At 42.8% G+C, this 18,723-nt stretch overlaps 2 protein-coding genes across 3 annotated transcripts in view; both read left to right on the top strand.

Annotated features, from left to right (window-relative positions):
- Nucleotides 1-173: 173 nt before the first annotated feature.
- PATL2 (PAT1 homolog 2) lies at nucleotides 174-8,058 on the top strand. The gene is made up of 13 exons (XM_047738099.1): nucleotides 174-214; nucleotides 1,105-1,185; nucleotides 1,866-2,008; nucleotides 2,522-2,599; nucleotides 2,809-2,950; nucleotides 4,234-4,354; nucleotides 4,454-4,551; nucleotides 4,987-5,040; nucleotides 5,139-5,269; nucleotides 5,412-5,571; nucleotides 6,056-6,196; nucleotides 7,022-7,119; nucleotides 7,700-8,058. The coding sequence occupies exons 2-13, from the start codon at nucleotides 1,153-1,155 to the stop codon at nucleotides 7,851-7,853; spliced, it is 1,353 nt and encodes a 450-aa protein (XP_047594055.1). The 5' UTR covers nucleotides 174-214; nucleotides 1,105-1,152; the 3' UTR covers nucleotides 7,854-8,058.
- Nucleotides 8,059-9,936: 1,878 nt separating this feature from the next.
- The window catches only part of SPG11 (SPG11 vesicle trafficking associated, spatacsin), an 86,135-nt gene continuing 77,348 nt past the window's right edge, over nucleotides 9,937-18,723 (top strand). For both annotated transcript variants that reach the window (XM_047735747.1, XM_047735746.1), the window contains exons 1-4: nucleotides 9,937-10,203; nucleotides 13,092-13,276; nucleotides 14,281-14,505; nucleotides 15,922-16,120. In XM_047735747.1, coding sequence (XP_047591703.1) covers nucleotides 9,950-10,203; nucleotides 13,092-13,276; nucleotides 14,281-14,505; nucleotides 15,922-16,120 — 863 coding nt within the window. In that variant the 5' untranslated portion in view covers nucleotides 9,937-9,949. The remainder of the gene's footprint in view (nucleotides 10,204-13,091; nucleotides 13,277-14,280; nucleotides 14,506-15,921; nucleotides 16,121-18,723) is intronic.

The following is an 18,723-nucleotide window of genomic DNA, read 5'->3' as shown; positions in this document are numbered from 1 at the left end:
CCAAGACCCAAGCAAGTCCTGTAGTTCCTCAGCTCCTGAGGAGGAGCTGGTGTCTGCCTCCCATTTGGATGAGGAGGAAGAGCAAGAGGAGGAGGAAGAGGAGAATCTGGATCCAGATCTAGCCCCGGAGCTGGAGGAGGAGGAAGAGGTGGAGGAGGAGGAAGAGCATAACCTCGGGGATCCAGCTGTCCTTAGTGCTATCCACAACACCCAGGTACCAGGGCAGGAGGGAGTGGGGAGACAGTCGGCTGGAACTCTCTGCAGCTCACAGACAGTTGCTAAATATCCTTCTCTTCTCTACTGCTTTCTAGCCCTTGCCTTAACCATTTGGCCATGACAAAATGGCCTCCCCACCTGCCTAGATAGGTTCTGGGTTAACACTTCCTATTTCAGGCTTAAACCTGAGTAGAGACTCTCTCCTTCCTCTCTGCTTCTTCCTATCTTTCACTTAGTTTCTGATGCTGTCTTCACCTTAAAAACCAGGTTGTATCAGGGTCATGCACAGCCCACAGGTGCTGGTTGAACTCCTGGTACTGAAGGTGAGTCATCCTTGGCCCTGGGCCCCTGTGTCTCAGCAGTTCATTCCTGGTATTTATTCTCTTAGATTCCCGCAACCAGTGGAGAGCGACAAAGATTCCTATAAAGAAATGAAATCATGGGGCGCTTGGGTGACTCAGTCGGTCAAGTGTCTGCCTTGGGCTCAGATCTTGATTCCAGGGTCCTGGGATTGAGCCCCACATCTGTCACTCAGGCTCCCTGCTTAGCAGGGAGCCTGCTTCTCCCTCTGCCTGCCACACCCCCTGCTTGTGTTTGATCTCTCTGTGTCAAATAAATAGATAAGTAGATAAATAACCTTAAAGAAATGAAATCACTCAGAGTCTCCTTCAACCTTTTCCTGAGATACCGGTCTTGCTTCTTCTTCTCCTCAGAGGAAGCCGAGGTCCTGACCCAGTTGATTTTTTACTGCAAGGGAGGGCCAGACCACCACTGTCTTGGATATTGGAAGTGACGGGCCTTCCTGCACTCCATACCCAACAGACACTGATAACTATAGAAGACACCTCAGGGGCTCATTCAAGCCTGTTTTCTTCCCTCCCATTCCAGAGAGGCCTTCTCAGCTCCTCTGGAATCAAGGCCTCTGGTGTGCTGGGGATGTCCCCTGCTTCCTTGCACTTTCTGTGGCAGGTGAGTCTCTCCAATCTCCATCCTGTGTCAAAGTAATAGCATGTGGAGAAAGAGCATGTGGAGTGTCCCTTAGTCTGCCCTTGACCTTGTTCTGGTGATGAAACAGCCCAAGTGAGGTGTGGGAGATGGGAGACACCCATAATGTAGAGTAGGTTGGTAAATGACAGAGGTGGTCCTGGGACAACTGGCCGTCCATATGGAAAGGACAAATGAGAGCCCTACTTCCACCTCCCTACGTTTCAGCAGATGAGCAGCATGGAGCAGAGGGCTAGAAAGAGCAGCTGCCCTCAAATGAACTGTGTCCTGAGAACACGACCTGGGCCAGAGGAGTTGCAGGAAATCCTGCAGGGAGAATGAGACGACCATTGCAGCTCTGAGGAAGGCTTCAGAGGAGTCCAAAAAGAGGCAGACAAGCATTGCCCCAGGGGCTGAAGGCACAAGAGCCTGAATAAATGACCATCACAGGGAGGAGAGAGAGAGAAAGAGAGAGAGGTATTGACTCACCAGACAGGAAAGGCACATGCCCCCACATTGTCAGGGACTAAAGAGCTTCCCTAGGAGATGACAAACTCTGTTGGGTGAGGTTCTTGTGGGAGAAAAGGCAGGTGAGAAAAAGCAACAGGAGCAGCATTCTGTTGGTGGAGCTTCCCTTTTCCCAGACCTCTAAACTCCGTTCTCAGACGCTGGACTACCTTTCTCCAGTTCCTTTCCGGACTACCTTTCCCAGTGCCAGCTCTCCAGCACGGCACTTTGGACCTCAACTTCTCTCGCCAGACCCAGCTTTCTTCTGCAGCCTGCCAACCTCCTGGCTCCCTAGTTTCAGGTACTGGCTCAGGGTGCTGGGCACCCCAGCATCTCCCCCAGACTGAGCTCTTCTCTGGAGTTATCAGGACGTAGTGGCTGAGGAGGGATAGGGCTACCTACCAGCTGCCACAGAAAAACACCTACAGAAACCTAGTCTTAGAAGTGTGCAGTGGAGTCCCGTCACTTCTCCCTCACAGAGGAGGAAGTGGAGGGCCCGGGGACTAAAGAGAACTTACTAGAGGTTAGCTGGCACGGCAGAACTGAGATTAGGACTCAGAACTCCCAACGACCAGGCCAAATGAGTTTCTACTGTGTCAACATTTCCTGCAGCACAACTGCAGGAAAATAGATCCTGGAGGGGAATGTGAGCCCTGCCGAGCCAGGGTTGCATGGTTTCATGTGGCTGACTTTGGGGAGGCACGCGGGTGGGTGGGGTTGCCTTAGATGTTCCCCTGAGCTTCCTAGAGGCTAACTGGATGGAAGGGTAGGGAGCCGAGTGCTTTCTTTGACCCAGCCCAAGTTTCTTTCTAAGTCTGCCTAGCCACCTGACCCAGCTCCACCCTCAGCACCAACGGATCCTGCAGCTGCAGCAACACAGTCGAACACCAAGGTAAAGCCTAGAAGAGCAGCAGGGTTGAGGGCAGCTCATTTGCATGCTGGGTATCCTCCCCCCCCCCCCCCCCCACCCAGAGTTCCTACACAAGACTCTCCCTGTGTTGCCTACCTCCTGTACTCTGTTCATCCCTCCCTGCTTACCACTCCTTGGGAAGCTGTGGGAGGGTGGGTAGGTCTAAAGGAATGTTCCTTTCTGGCTTGAAGTGCCCCAGCCAAGAAGCCTTGGTCTCAGCAGCCAGACCTCTATGTTAACCTCATGACCCGAAAGGAGAAGGACTGGGTGATTAAAGTACAGATGGTTCAGCTGCAGAGTGAGAACCCCCACCTGGATGACTACTACTATCAGGTGAGCCCCAGCAGCTCCTCTCAGCCTCTGACCTTGACATCCAACAGGCCTGGATTCCATGGGTCCTCTTGGATCATTTCTCTAGCTCTTAGAGGGCCACGTCCAGTCAGGTGGGAGAGGCAGTCACTACAGGATAGGGGCCATATCCCAAGATGACATCCCAAGATCCTTCCCCTCTATTCTCCTGCACTTCAGACAAATGGGATTATTTACAATTCCCCAAACACCAAGGTTTTGTCTTCATCCTTTGCCAAGAATTTCCCTTATTCAGCCTTGAAATATGGACTTCTGTGGGTCTTAGAAATATCTTGTTATAAATGTTCACCTACTTTTTGCTTTTTTTAAAGATATAAAACACATGAACTTTATGAACCATGGGATTCGACTTGTTGACTTGAATAAATGCCAGCAGACATATATTAACTCCTTACCCTCTGCTCCCTGTCTTCCTTTTGCTTATGAGGCAAGCTTTGCTTATGGGTTTTTGGGTTATCTGAGCTGTGTTCCACTTTGTTTCCAACCTCCGTAAGCCCCCTACTAAGGTTCCCACCATTATCTCCTTCCTATTTAGACTTATTTCTTCCTTTCTTTCCACCATGCTTTAAAAACTCTTTCTGCCTGGATCACTGGAAGCAAAATATTTTTTACCTCTTGCTTTTTTAGCACTGCTCCTAAATGAAAGAGCTTTATTCAAATCCTTGTTTGCCTCATGGTCAGTGGCTTTATTTTAGCTTGGGATTTTACAGATTTCCTTAAGAAGACGTTAGAGCTGCTGGGCCATTCTTTGGAAGCCTAAAACTGGCCTGGAGTGGCATTAGCTACTGGCCAATTGATAGTAGTATTATCTCTGTACTACAAACTGCTGATGGTCTTCGTGCCATCAGATAACTGTGATTTTTGGAAAGCAGATGTAGGATCACAAAACTAGAAGGGGAGGGTGAAGGAAAAGTGTGCAGTATATATCTGAGGAAGAAGGAATGCAGGAAGGTTACAGATGCTGATACGGGTTTGCTTGCTGGCTCTCCACGTGGCTCTCTGCCTTTTCATCAGATCTGGTGGTGGTGTCTAGCTCTTGAAGTCCTCAGTACGGAGACCCCAAGCCAGATGTCATGAGGCCCAGGGTACTCAAGATGCTTCAGAGTGGTTGGCAGGAGGTCCCAAGGGGCAAGGATCCTGTCTGGAATGAATGCAGTAGGAAAGGGTGTATTAAGAGGTTGCACTTGAGAACTTTAATTCTAAGTTCAGAAGATGAAGATACATTTTTCTATTCCATGGACACTCAGGAATATTATCAGAAACTAGAGAAAAAGCAGACAGATGAAGAGCTACTTGGGCGAAGGAGCAAGTTTGAATCACTCAAGTTGGTAACACCCTACATTCAGAAGGCAGAGGCTTATGAGTCAGGTAGGACCAGGGCTGACCTGCTGGGTTGGGATGGACATCTGAGTAATGGAGGGTGGAAAGGGAAGGGGAATATGCTTCTCCTGACTCCTTTTTGTGCAGTGGTTCGAATTGAGGGTTCCCTGGGCCAAGTAGCTGTATCAACGTGTTTTAGCCCTCGCCGAGCTATTGATGCTGTACCCCATGGATCTCAAGATCAGGTAGAAGTGCTATCTTCCAACAACCTTTTTTTTTTTTTAAAGATTTTATCTATTTATTTGTTGGAGAGAGAGAGAGAATGCACAAGCAGGGGAAAGCAGCAAGGAAAGGCAGAAGCAGGCTCCCTGCTGAGCAAGGAGCCTGATGTGGTACTTGATCCCAGGATGCTGGGATCATGACCTGAGCTGACGGCAGACACTTAACCGACTGAGCCACCCAGGCATTCCTCCCATAACTTCTTCTTTTTTTTTTTTTAATCTTCCCTGTTTTGGAGAAAGGACAGGGGCACTCTCATGCTTGAGGTCAGATTTTGACTTAAGCGTGAGAAAGAAGTGTGGTCAGACTTGGTGTTAGCTTTTCCAGCTCTATGTCTAGCCTGCCTGAGGTCTGGGCTGCTGCTCTGAAGGTGTGGCTGATGGCCTGGGACTCTCTCCTAGGAGACAGGAGCTGCAAGCAGTCAGAGGCTTCAAGTGTTGGCCCGGATTGAAAAGGTGAGATAACAACTCCTTAAGGATGAATTCTTCATTTACCCTTGGGAATGGGATATTTCTCAAATTGATCTCTTCTTTTCCCACCTTTGAATTCCCAGATGTTTCTTCAGTTGCTGGAGATAGAGGGCCAGAAGGACAGGCTGCCACAGGCCTGCTCCTCTGAACAACGGAACAACCAGATTGAGAAGCTCTTCCAAGCCTTAAAGACCCCAGAGCAGAATACTCTGGAGTGAGTGTGGGAGGCTCACACCTCCAGCCCAGCAAGGGAAAGATAAGCAAACCCAAGGGCTTTCCTTCTGCCCCTCCTTTCAGGCATGAAGCCAGAGCCCTCTATGCAGAGCCCTGAAAATGTCTTCCTTTCTCACATGTAGGGAGGCAGCAGATGGCTTCCTGCAGGTGCTCTCCGTGAGGAAGGGGAAAGCTCTAGTGGCAAGGCTGCTCCCTCTCCTGCCCCAGGATCGAGCTGTTAGCCTTCTTCTGGCAATCACCCACCATTTGCCCCTCCTCGTCAGGAGGGATGTAGCTGATCAGGTACTGTGGCATTGAGGAGAGAAGAGGATGGTTTTGTGCATGGGTTAGAGATCCTTCTTCTTCATCCTCTCTCCCATCCCCAGAGATACCCCAGAGAGTGCTGGGCAGGGAGAGGTGCCAAACCTGCCCCCCTTGGTTGAGGAGGTTATAGAACCAACTACTATAGGAATGACTGATCATCTTGAGTACAATGACCAAAAAACACAGACATGCGGTTGCTCAGGTGTGAGTGGGCTGTGGAGGTTTGAGAAGATAAAGACTCCCTGTGAAGTGTTAAGCCCCATATCTACCCTTCTTAGGGAAGACATCCTAGATAAGTGGGTATTGGAGGACCACTTAATAGTGGTTGGAGGGACCTGAGTAGTAAGTAACCTGACCAGGAAAGTACCAAAAGCAGGTCATCCAGAAAAGGGAATACCGGCAAAGTAGGAGGAGATAACGTTGTAGTGGAGACTGAGAGAGATACTTACTGACCTTTTTGCAGGCTCTACAAATGTTATTCAAACCCCTGGGCAAATGTATCAGTCACTTGACCTTCCATGAGCTCCTCCAAGGACTTCAGGGTCTAATGCTGTTTCCACCTGGATCCTCAGAGAGGCCAGTCACTCTGGTACTTCAGAACCAGGTAACACAGTGGGAGGCTTTGCTCTTTCCACAGATGGCCTCCAGGTGGTATCACTGGCAAGGACTAAGCAACAGAGTATTACCTCTCCCTCTTCTCTGTAGTGCTTCTCCATGTCAGTGAGCACTAGGATCACCTGGAGAGCTTACCAAACACCAGTTCCTAGGTCTCACCCCCAGAGAGTCTCATTTAGTAGACCTGGGGTGTGGCCCATCCATTTGCTTTTCTAACAAGCTCCCTGAGGACGGTGCTGATGGGGACCTCTAGAACAGAGGTCACCAAACTCTTTTGATGGTGTGTCCCTCTTAGTAAAAAGCTCTGAACCCTGTCACCCATGTGCTAGTCTAGAAGTCCTATACATGTCACATTACGCTAAGTACATAATAAATACAAGATAGAAATTTTTAAATGCAGAGACTCTAGATGTGAAAGTTGATAATCTTTTAATACTCTAATGGATTATTTTGTGAACTCCTCTATGCAAATCTTTGTCTAAAGAATTGCCGCTTTAGTGGGGTCCATAAACTGCCTGCATCAGATTCCTGAGTCTGTTCCTGATCTATAGACTGACTGCTGAGAGTAAAACCCACAAGTGTGCATTTAATCAACTCTCCACAAGGATCTTTTGGAAAGTTCAGAGCAGTGATATCCTCCAAAAGGTCTGAGAGTTCTTTGGCCAGCCATTGTAAAATCGGTTTTACAAGTGTTGAACTGCACTTTTACATGTGAACCTGCCCCCCTCCCTTTTTGGAGGGAAATAGCAGAGCCAAGGAAGCACAGAATGCCTCTTGTGAACTCTTTTGACCTTGCCTACTGTATCTCTTGCAGTTTGGAATATCTTTGCTCTATGCCCTACTAAGTCACGGGGAGCAGCTGGTATCCCTAGAGTCCTCCCTTGAGGAGCCCAGCAGTGATCATACAGCTTGGTAAGATCTTAAAGGCCTTGTAAATGCTATTTCAGTATCCCTGGGATGTATAGGCTGAACCTGGTGAGCTATTACCTGAGTGGTATATTCAAGTATTGGGAGGAAGTTGGACAGAGAAGAGAAAAATATCAGAGTTATAGCTGTTCTCCCTTCTCCTCTGTTTTTCCTTCCTTCCTTCTTTCTTTTCTAGTGTCCTAGAGTGTTGTTTTCCCATGGAAGGCAGTAGAACAATGATTAAGGGGACAAGCTTTAGAGTCAAACAGACCTAAGTTGGAATTCTGCCTTTGTCAGCAGCATTGCAATTTTCAGACATGTTACTTCCCGTCTCTAAGCTTGTTACTTCATCTATAAACTATGGATTTAGGGATAATGATGATAATCAGAGTTCTTAAGAAGGAGGATATGTAAAGCACTGAGCATTGCCTAACACATGCAAAATATGCAAGTGTTCTCTTAACTGTTAGAAGCACAGAGGTTGATAGTGGTAGTGGTGGAAAAATAATTTGGAACCTTGGCCTTGAGTCTATTTCCTGTGTAAATACGAAGACTCTGATGTTTTTCCATCTTCTCTGCCCTCCAGGACTGACATGGTGGTTCTGATTGCCTGGGAGATAGCCCAGATGCCAACAGCATCTCTGGCAGAACCCCTAGCCTTCCCCAGCAACCTTCTTCCTCTGTTCTGTCACCATGTGGACAAACCCTTGGTACAGCACCTAGAAGCTAGGATGGAGTAAGTGATGGTAGAAATGAGGTTATAGCCCCTTGTTCAAGCCCTGTATAGGTTCTGTCATTTCTTTTAAGCCAAGAATATGGAGGATAACTTGTATTTAGAAGTAGTTCTATACACTTTAGCATTTACCCAGTAATCCGTCTGTCTAGGTTAGGGTCCTGAAGCCTATTTCTTCAGCCAAACCTTTTAATTTATTCCCAGTTCCTTTGCTCATTGATCACGCTAAGCTACCTAAGGGCAAGGATTAATATGAGAAGCTGAATTGTTAATTGAAGAAATATTTGGGGGACAAATCTAAAAGTATGAGTGACATGAAGGTCACTTCTGTTCTCAGAATTTACCAGCTGCTGGAAAGAGTAATCAAATCACAAATACTTTAGAAAATAGAATTGTTTACTGTTAAAAATCTGTTCTCTTTGTAGGCTTGCTTGGGTCTACTGATCCAGTTGTTCTGAAATACATATATGTGGGAAAATTTAATCATCAGACACTAGCAGTATGGGCTAGGTCTACAGGGATCCAGAGAGTCTGAGAACATTTTTTATGCCTTGATATATTGGAGGATCTCAACCAGAACATTTCCTTATGTTCTCCTTAAAAACCTGAAGATCTGCCTAAAACTCATGACACAATAAGGTTTAATTAAAGAGATAATAGAATGATGTGTTGAAATTTGTCATAAGTTAGGAGGTATAATGAAAGCCATTTTCTTATGTATGAATGTCTCCAAAATGTCCTTAATAAAAGGGATAAGGCCTGGTTATGTCTAACAATATGACCTTGGAAATTCCTTCTCTGCTTTTTTTTTTTTTTTTAATAAAAAAATAGGGTTGGCTATAAATATTTCCCTTGGGATATGAAATGTTTGGTTTAAGTTGACAAACAAGGTCACGTATACATCAATCCCTGGAGTCCCTTTTATGAACTAGGCACCGTTTTAGGTGGTAGGGGAACAGTGAGCAGTGAAAATTCCCTGTTCTTCTGAAGCTTTCATTCTGGTTAGACAGGTACTGATGGCAAACATCAAGTAGTGATAAATACCTTGGTGAAAACAAAACTGGGTGGGGAGTAACTGGAGGGTAATGGTCCAGGAAGGCCTGTCAATAGCAGTTGCATTTAAGCTGAAAGTACTCCATGTAGAGGCACTAGTGAGCACAAAGCTGCTAAGTGAGAAAAGGGGTGGGGGTGGAGGGCGTTAATAACAGTCAAGTAAAAATTTTCTAAAGGGAAAGCAAAATTTAACAGTAGTGGTTGGTGTAGTTTGAGGGAGGATTTCTTTTGAGCATGACATTATAGCATGTTCACATGATAAGGCACCCCAATAAAAGGAGAGAAAGATATGCAGGAGAAAAGAGAATTTTACAAAGTCCTAGAACAAGAGGATGCGAATCAAAGCACAAGTGGAGGGTCTGGCCTACTGGTTACCTGTGTGGCCCTAGCTGATTGTGGAAAAGACTGTTAAGAAAAATACCGATGTTTATTAGAACCTCCCAAATTCCTCTTCCGCCCCCTCACAGGGCCCCCCTTCCTCTTCAGCTCTGATGGAGGCCTTGGATCATACTTTCTTGAGAAGACTAGTAATTAATTCGGAACTCTACCCACACCATCCCTTAACTACCCTGTTTCCCTACCCTCTACAAGACATATTATTTGACCTCAGCATTCAGGTTGATTTTCTTAGGATGGATCGGTCCACACTACCAAAGACATGGTACCACCCAGGGCCTGTAAACGGAAATAACAGCACAACAGGTAAAGAAAAAGGAGAGAGGCGGGAAACGGGTTCTAATAAAGGCTAAGCATTTAGAGGAAGAAGGCAGAGGGTAATGCCACCGAGTGAGTAAAGCTGCTCTAGCGTGCCTGAGGCTGCTAAACTTGGTGTTTAACTCTTTCAAGGTAGTTAAGTAAAGAGGCTTGAAGCAAAGGCAGATGTAGCTTTGCTCGAGGAATTGGCGCCAGCCTCCTGAGGCCAGGATTGCAAAAGGCGGAGACAGTTCAGCGGTCCCTGGGAGAGTCACGAGGTAGCGAGAGGGTGGGCTACATGGCGCATGCCCAGGACGCAGCTGCGCTCAGGTGACCGGAAGAAATAACCGAGTCAAAATGGCTGCAGAAAAGGGTGCGGGGGGAGCTGCTGCTTGCGGCACCTGCCTCGCGAAAGCCATGGAGCGGGTTCTACCTATGCTGTTGGTGCCAGTCCCTGTGGAGGCAACAGGGCGGCTGGGATGCCGGGCGCAGTTGCACAGAGAGCAGGAGGTTCTGGGGAGCCTAACAGCTGCAGGCAGCCTGCAAGTGCTTTCCTTGGCGCCGGGCGGCCGGAGCCGGGGTGCCTGCTGCCTTAATGGCCCCTTTCGGCAGTAAGTGCTGCGGGAGTGCTGGGCAGTGGTGGAAGAGCCCGGAACCTTAGGCGGCTGGCCCCAGTGCTCTCCTCCAGTCGTGGAGGTAGCGGGAGAGGAATGACAACCGCGGGAAACAGCTCAGATGCGATCCGGGTGCCCTCTCGGAACCTTTTCCTAGCTTTGCAGCCCCACCCTCGCTTCCCTTTACCGGGGCGCAGATAAGGCATCCAACTCCTCTGCTGGCCGCCCACCGGGAGCAGGTCCCAACGTAGGGGTTCTTGCATTAATTCAACATAGGCTAATTAATTGCTATTGTGCTGTGCACCTTGCTCATCTTCCTTCAGTTAAATCCCTTGAAGATAGCAGCTGGGGATCATCTCTAATTTGAATCATCTGGTAACTTTTTCTTGTGCCTGAAACAGCGACTTCTGTATACATGGATTAACCTCGCCGCCCCTGCCGCCTCCTTGAAGGATAGTCTAGCTAACCCATTCATTTATTCATGCAACTGGATATTTATATTTATTACATTTTTAGTGTAATATTTATTACACGCAAACTGTTACATAGGAGCAGTCTACGACAGCTCTTGTATGTGAAGCTTGCTTGATTGGGAAGACAGAAGACAGGGAAAGACAGAAAAAAAACAATTATAATCATGTATTAACCTTCCACTTCTGTAACTTTTCATCCAGGAGTTAGTTTATGTCATGAAGTGCACTCTGAGTCTTTGGGCTCTCTCTCTTTTTAAAAGTTTCATTTAAGTAATCTCAGGGCTCAACTCACAACCCGAAGTTCAAGAGGGGTTTGTTCTCCCACTGAGCCAGCCAGCACCCCAGGGGTCTAAATAGAAAACGTTTAGAAACCATTTCCTAAAACATTAAGTAGTTAAGAGTTGTCTTAGTTTGGAATCTCCAGGTTCTGTAACAGTGTCTGACAATAGAGATTTGTTTATTAAATAAACGAGTTCTTTAATCGTCTTACTCCTGGTCTCTAGTTGCTAGGAGGAAGAATCTCTCCATAGAAGTTAATTTATTCAACTGTGTTAAGTACCCGTGGACACAGTCCCCTAAAGAAAGGAATGAGGCAGAGAAAAGGAGAACTCTTTAGGTTTGAGAACTTAACAAAAGACACACACTTGAAATAATGGGGGCATCCATAACTGACTGTGTGAAATTAGTGGATTGAAGGAGGATCAAGAAGGACTTTCTATTTGAATTGGATTTTACTTTTAATTCAGGTGCTTCATGGGGTAAAAATAAGGACAAATCTACAGTATTCAGGGCTTGCTTATCTCAGAGTATATATGGTCCTTTTTTATATATGTTGAAATCACTGTACATCCTGTAGTTATTTTTACTGAAAATTTCCTGTCTTTTCACGTGATGGTATAGTTCATATGCTGATGATGTCAACAGTGTCGCTGTATTCTGCCTTTTAAATACACCTTAATTTGTTTAATCTTTTTCATATTCAACATTCAGGTGGTTTTCCAGATTTTCACTGTAAACAGTCAGTAATTGGGAGTTCATGAAAAATCACCAGTTTAGGTATAAAGATAGAAAAGTAAAGTACGTCAGTCTTTTTCTTTAATAAGTACATTAGAGCACCAAGTCTGATTTTTTTTTTTAGATATAAAATATACTCTTTAGAAAAAAAGCTTTTTTTAAAAGATGAAACTTTATCAGCATGACAGCTTCCTCTCATTCCATTTTATTGTTTCCACAATTGGGCCCTTTTATTTTTTTTATTAATCTTTTTAAAAGATTTATTTATTTTATTTTTTATTTTATTTTTTTTTAAAGCTTTTATTTATTTATTTGACAGAAATCACAAGCAGGCAGAGAGAGAGGAGGAAGCAGGCTCCCTGCTGAGCAGAAAGCCCGATGCAGGGCTTGAACCCAGGACCTGGGATCATGACCTGAGCTGAAGGCAGCGGCTTAACCCACTGAGCCACCCAGGCACCCCAAAAGATTTATTTATTTTAGAGAAGAGAGCGTTTGCTTGTGCACAGGGGTGTGTGGGGAGGGGCAGAGGGAAAGCATGAGAAATCTCAAGCGGACTCCCCTGAGGAGCCCAGTCCTATGACCTTGAGATCACAACCTGAGCTGAAATCAAGAGTTATTTGCTTAACCAATGAAGCCACCCAGGCGCAACCCCCCCTTTATTTTTTAAATGTAATTTAATTTAATTTGAAACTGTAGCATCATTCATTAGTCTCTTCCCACCATTGTTAGCCGGTGTTAGTGTGTTGACGTCATACTGCATAATTTTGTAACTCAGCTGTCCAGCATGGTAGCCATTAGCTACATGTGACTTAGTAAGTTTTGCATTTTTCCTCAGTTGCACTATTCACATTTCAAATGTTCAGTAGCCCCATGTGGCTGTTGGTTACTTTATTGGAAAGTGCAGATGTATAGAGCACTTCCATCATCCCGGAAAGTTCTGTTGAACAGAGCTCTTCTATAGTATAGTATCTTGGAGTCTTCAAAGTCTGTAAATACAAATAGTCACTTTTAAAAGTCATTGAAAGCATTTAAGTTAGCAAAAGCTATTTTGTTAATTGTACCACCTCATAAATAATATACATATTTGGTTGTTGAAACTTATCCTTATGATCGTTTCTTTAAACATTTCATCAGACCGGATTTAAATGAAGGAATAAAAGCAGCCACCATTTATTGCTCCCTGCCCTCTTTGCTCCACCCACTCCAATTTGTTGGCCTGAGGGGGTTCAGGGGGAAGAAGAGGGATGTCCCAGAACAATTTACATTCCCTTGAGTGTAGGATTAATGCTACTACCGTGTGACCTAAAGAATTGTTCTTTACTCCTTTTGCTCTTCTGCCCATTGTGGGTAAAAATTTTTGTGGATGATAGAATATAATAATCTACGCTTTTTCCTTAGCTTTGTATGGGAAGATTCTCGTAACAGCAGCTCACCAACAGACAAACCCAAACTGCTTGCTCTTAGTGAAAGTTATGAACTGTTAATCTATGAATTTGATTTGAAAGACGGAAGATGTGATGCAACCATTTTGTATAGCTGTAGTGAGGAGACCTTGCAAAAGCTCATTGAAGATCAAAATATCAGTAAGTCTTTACAGGTGGTCTTTCAGCATGTTTAAGTCTGTGACATTACTATGTAATTTTATATACATTCCAGGGAAGGTTCTTAAAAAGATGAAATCGGGGAGGGAGATTTGCCTTGTCCAGTACAGTGGCCACTAGTCACATAGGGCTATTGAGCATTTGAAATGTAGTTAATGTGAATTAAGATGTCCTCTAAGTGTCTAATACATACCAGATTTTTAAGGCTTAGTATAAAAAAGTAAAATATCTCATTAATAGTTTTTGTATTAATTATATGTTGCGATGATATTTTGGATGTAATGGGGTAAATAATATGTAAAAATTAGTTTCACCTGTTTCTTTTTTCAGCATAGTTACTAAAAAATTTAAAATTACATTGTGGTTTGCATTTGTGGCTGATGGTATTTCTATTGGATAGTGCTGATCTAGACTGATTACTTATCCTGAGGGCTGCAGGGAACAGAAATCAAAGTACTCAGGCTTCTGTATTTAAGGCAGTAGTATACTTGACACCCTTGATTTTAAGGTTCCTTCGTTTTTGTTTTTGTTTTTTTCTTTTTCAGATTTTTTATTTTTAAGTTATCTCTACACCCAATGTGGGGCTTGAACTCACATCTCCAAGATCAAGAGTCACATGGTCTTCTGACTGAGCCCACCAGCTACCCCCCTTCTTTTTCTTTTAAAAAAAAAAAAAAATACTCATTGTTTTTGTGAAGTTCCTGGGATAAGTAGATTATTTATTTATTTATTTTTAAATTTTTTTCTAATCTTCTGGTGTGCTATAAGACTCTGGCCATAAACAGAATGAACAGAGACATTGTAGGCTGTCTTTATTTATCCTCTTACTGACTAGTAATCACTTGCTTAGGTAGGTATGAGCAATAACTGCCTAGAGTCGGACAAAGTATTATTTCTTCTTTGTTTCACCTGTTTGTGTTATGTTTACAAAATGAACTCTAAAACTGTGACCAGTGAGTTTGAAATAATCTTCTTTTGTTTCCTAGATATTTCTTTATTATCTTTGAGAATCCTGTCATTTCACAATAACACATCACTATTGTTCATCAACAAGTGTATTGTCCTACACATTGTATTTCCTGAAAGAGATGCTGAGATTGGAGTACTCAACTGTTTCACGTTACCCTTGCCTACACAAGCAGTGGACAGGATTACTGACGTGCAGCTCTGCAGAGGAATTCTTTTTATTTTGAGTAGTTTAGGTTGGATTTGTATCCTTGGCAGTAAAGATGGGGATATCTAGGGGAGGAGACTACCTAGAAAGATGAGCCTTTTCCAGGTTTTTAGTCTTAGGGACTGGACTGGTATATAGGCAGACTGTTAGTTTTTCAGTAAAACTTTCCAAGGAAAAAGATCTTTATGAACGTAAAATACTCACCTATATTGCTTTATATCCTACTGAAATATTTTCTGTTATGTACATTTTTTTCATAATCATATGATCAACTTGTGTTCTTTCTAAATTACATATGCTCTATATTACCCATTTATTCAAAACATGCTTGTTAAATATCTACTATGTGCTTGTTCCAGAAAGGATTTTGAGGACTGCTTATGATGTGATAGGTTCATTTTCATATATAAATATAACACATTTATCTCTAATGATTCCATCATATTAGTAAATCATAGGGTTTGCTTCACCACTTTTAATTTGGTTTTGGAAATATTATAGTTTTTGTTTTTGTTTTTGTTTTTGTTTTTTTGTCTCTAGCAGATCCATAGGTCATTAGCAAAATTGTTCTGAAGATTTTGAAAATGACCCCTTACATGATTTTGGAACTTTTATTTCTGAATTAAAGGGGTGGTTTTTCTACTTTAGATATAAAATAGCCTTTACTAAAATTTTTTATAAAAATGTCATAAAATGTTGCACTAACTTCATCTTTGTTGCCAGGTTAAAGAATGGTGTGGTCCAGCATGGTAGGCACTAGGATTCTATGGATGTTGAGCCCTTTAAATTGGCTACTGTGATTGAGGAATGGAATTCTCAATTTTACTTAATTACTTTAAATTTAAAAGTTCATACTTGATTTAATTACTGGAGAACTTTTAAGTGTGTTTATGTTCTCAAATGTGAGTTTTACAAAACTTAAATACGGAGCAGGTATTTCCAATAAAAATTTAGTGTCTAAACTGAGATTTGCTACAAATGTAAAATACCAGATTTTGAACATTTGTATGAAAAAAAGTAAAATATCTCAATTTTTTATATCAGTTACATGTTGAGATGGTAATATTTTTGATATATTGGATTAAATAAAATGTATTAATTAGGTTCACTGGGTTTGTTTTACTTATTAAGGCTACTAGAAAATTTACAGTGATGAACATGGCTCACGTTATATTTCTCTTAGCATTGTTGTAGAACACTAGTGGAAATATTAGCAAGGTGTCATTCAAGGCCTGGCCCAGAGTGGATTTTCAGCAGGTATTGCTGAATGAATTCTATCAGGTTTATTGGGCCACCAACTTCATAGTCTGCTGATGACTGTGATGAGGGCTGCCTCGGTGTCCACTAACCCTACAAGGTTGCAGCCATGAGGTTTCCAAGGTCCATCCCATCCTGTGCTTGAAGTGGTAAGGCATACTTAAGACTGGCAATTTCCTTAACTCTTAACTCAAAGACATTTTTGACACTGTGGATGGTACACACGTAGCCCATGTGGATTTAGCACTTCACCAAGAAGATTGTAATGAGCAACAGCAGGAACCGGCCAAGATTTCTTCCTTCACTTCACTGAAAGTGTCTCAAGACCTAGATGTTGTAGTGATTGTCAGCTCCTCCAACTCTGCAATTGCTGTTAACTTAAATTTGTATTTCAGGTATGTAAATTATTGCAATCTCTAATTTGAGATAAAGCCATAGGAAGTTAAAAATGGACTTGTTAGCTTTTTTTTTTTTTTTTGAAACGTGTTCTATTTCTCTATTTAGCTAGATCGTGTTCTAGCTCTCACTACCTAGTGAGGTTGTTATTGTAAAATTGTGCAAATGACCATTGGCTACCTTTTTATTTTGTAATGTATATCAAAGTTGTGATTTTGATTTGTTATATATGACATATCATCATGTAAGTAAAAAAGTAATCAAGCACAGTTTTAAAAATAATCAAGTACATAATGTATAGTAGCACAGTTGGCTATTAATACATTTTTTAGCAGTTTTTTGCCCTACATTAGAGTAGAAGAAAAAAGGATTTACCCTGAGTTGAAATTGCTTCTTATGTGCCTCAGGGTCCTGGCAGCCTTAGGGATACTTTTCTCTTTAAGGACTTTAATAAGATATGTTATGCTAGCTTGCTCCAGCTGAGTATTTCCTCAGGCGTTTCCCTTGAAGGACCCACACCTGTGGCTATCTAAATATATTAATAAAAATTGAATTCTCCTTTGTGTTGCTTTTTGATTTAGATATTCTAGTTACTTCTGATTTTACAGCGTTTGAGAGAGGTATGCTACGAGGGGTTTAAGTACACACCCCTGCCTGTACATTGCAATTTCCTTATCTAAAAGGATGCTAGTCCTCATTTATGACTTTCAGTATTGAAGGCCATTCAAAATCATTAGGATTTCTGGTCCTCACTTAATATGAATGAGATAAATGAATCCTTGAGTAATTGGGAGTGCACTTTGATGGCTTTTATGGCTTGTTGTTTGTATCACAAGAAAGGACAAATTCATCTTCACATACCTACCAGAACTTCTTACCACTGTGATTTTTTTAAGTGGCCTTTTAATGCCTTTTTTTTAAATCTTTAAGCAGGGATGATTAGCACATTCTCAGATCATGTGCTTGTTTATCAGTAGGCCATTTTTACTGACTAAACCATATCCTGTGTATTTAGAGTTACCTCCTAATCATCTACCTTGGAAAATAATTTGATAGGTGAGGAGGGAGGAAAGCCTACTCTGCCACCCTGATCCTTGCCACTCAGATCCTTGTATGTAGGGTTCCTTTCCCATTGATGTTTTAGTAACACTTCAAGAGTTAGTAACACTTTTAGAGACTCTGAAGAGGGCATCAGGCACATTCCTTTGAACAAATTGCATTGAACTCAGCTACTTTAACATCAAAACTAGTGTTTTGTTCCCAATAAATTTAGGGATCTGTCCTGCCCAACTAAATCAGTAATCTCTTTATTATTTACATGAATGCTCTTTAATGAGTGTGATTTCTCTAGAGTTGACTGCATATTTTATTTTCTAGCTGTCCTCTGAAGTTTAGAAATGTGTTTCTCTTTCTTCACTCCTGACTCTAGCTCTTTTTCCCCCTGATACAGAATGTCAATCTCTCCTTTTCATTTTATCCTTTAAGATCTACCTCTTTTCGGGGTCCCTGGGTGGCTCAGTGGGTTAAGCTGCTGCCTTTGGCTCAGGTCATGATCTCAAGGTCCTGGGATCGAGTTCCACATCGGGCTCTCTGCTCAGCAGGGAGCCTGCTTGCCTCTCTCTCTCTCTCTGCCTGCCTCTCTGTCTACTGTGATCTCTTTCTGTCAAATAAATAAATCTTAAAAAAAAAAATCTACCTCTTTCATGAGGCCTTTTCTTATTAAAACCCCTTCCACTTGTAATTTTTACACTCATTTTATCATCTTTTCTTTGAACTTGTGTAGCACTTTTGCTTTAAATTACAGTTTGGCCCTTAATTGTATAGTCTTGTATTATTTCTCTCATTTTTTCATGTGTCCTATAGAATTTGTAAGCTCCTTGAGAACCCAAACTCATGGTTTATTCTTTCAGTTCATTGTCAGTGACTTTTTCTTCCAATTTACTTTAGTGGTCCACTCCCGTACTCTTACCCTGGCTTTGTCATTGTTTGAAGCTGTTCCTCCCCCAAGTCACTATTCTCCACATCTCATTTCCTGACCGCAACTTCCCAAACTTTCTACGTCACTTACTCAAGTACTCCCACTCCTGTCTTCTGACATCATTGAAATTTCCAGTCAGTTGACCTTCTACTCTCTAGCCCCCTCTTGTCTTGACTTCATTCTCACCTTCATTTCAGCCCCTTTTTTGCATACACCCTAAACTCTTTCTCCTGCCTTATGGTAGCCCTTGGTCGGACAAAATCTACCCCCCTTCATTCTGCCTTTTCTGTCCCTGCACCCAAGCAACCAGGCGCTTGTGAGAAAACTACGAAGGAAAATCGATAGCACTATAAGTTCACTTTTGCTACCTTCAACTGGTCTCTGAATATTACCTGGAAATTTTATAATGATTTTTCTTGAGCCCATTCTTTACAACAGTGTTTTTAACCCTCTTTTCCTTAGGTTTCTCCTCATCTCTTTGCCACCAAATCTGGGGTGACATTGCCTCCTACTTTATAAAGGAAGTAGAATCTGTCTAATGAGAGTTCCCTCAGTTTCTCACATTAAGTTACAAACCCATTTTCCTGTACCCATCTCCTCATCTTCCCTCCTATTACAATGGAT

Source organism: Lutra lutra, chromosome 7 (genome assembly GCF_902655055.1).
Source record: "Lutra lutra chromosome 7, mLutLut1.2, whole genome shotgun sequence".
Lineage (NCBI taxonomy): Eukaryota > Metazoa > Chordata > Mammalia > Carnivora > Mustelidae > Lutra > Lutra lutra.
Note: the sequence above shows the minus strand (reverse complement) of the source record. Positions and strands in the feature narration are given on the sequence as shown.

What these genes read in the sequence shown, in the direction of transcription:
- PATL2 (XM_047738099.1), top strand. Translation starts at nt 1,153, where the DNA reads ATGTCCCCTGCTTCCTTGCACTTTCTGTGGCAG. An exon ending in TGGATGACTACTACTATCAG is followed by an intron (nt 2,951 to 4,233) that starts GTGAGCCCCAGC and finishes ATGGACACTCAG; the next exon opens with GAATATTATCAGAAACTAGA. An exon ending in CCAGAGCAGAATACTCTGGA is followed by an intron (nt 5,270 to 5,411) that starts GTGAGTGTGGGA and finishes TCTCACATGTAG; the next exon opens with GGAGGCAGCAGATGGCTTCC.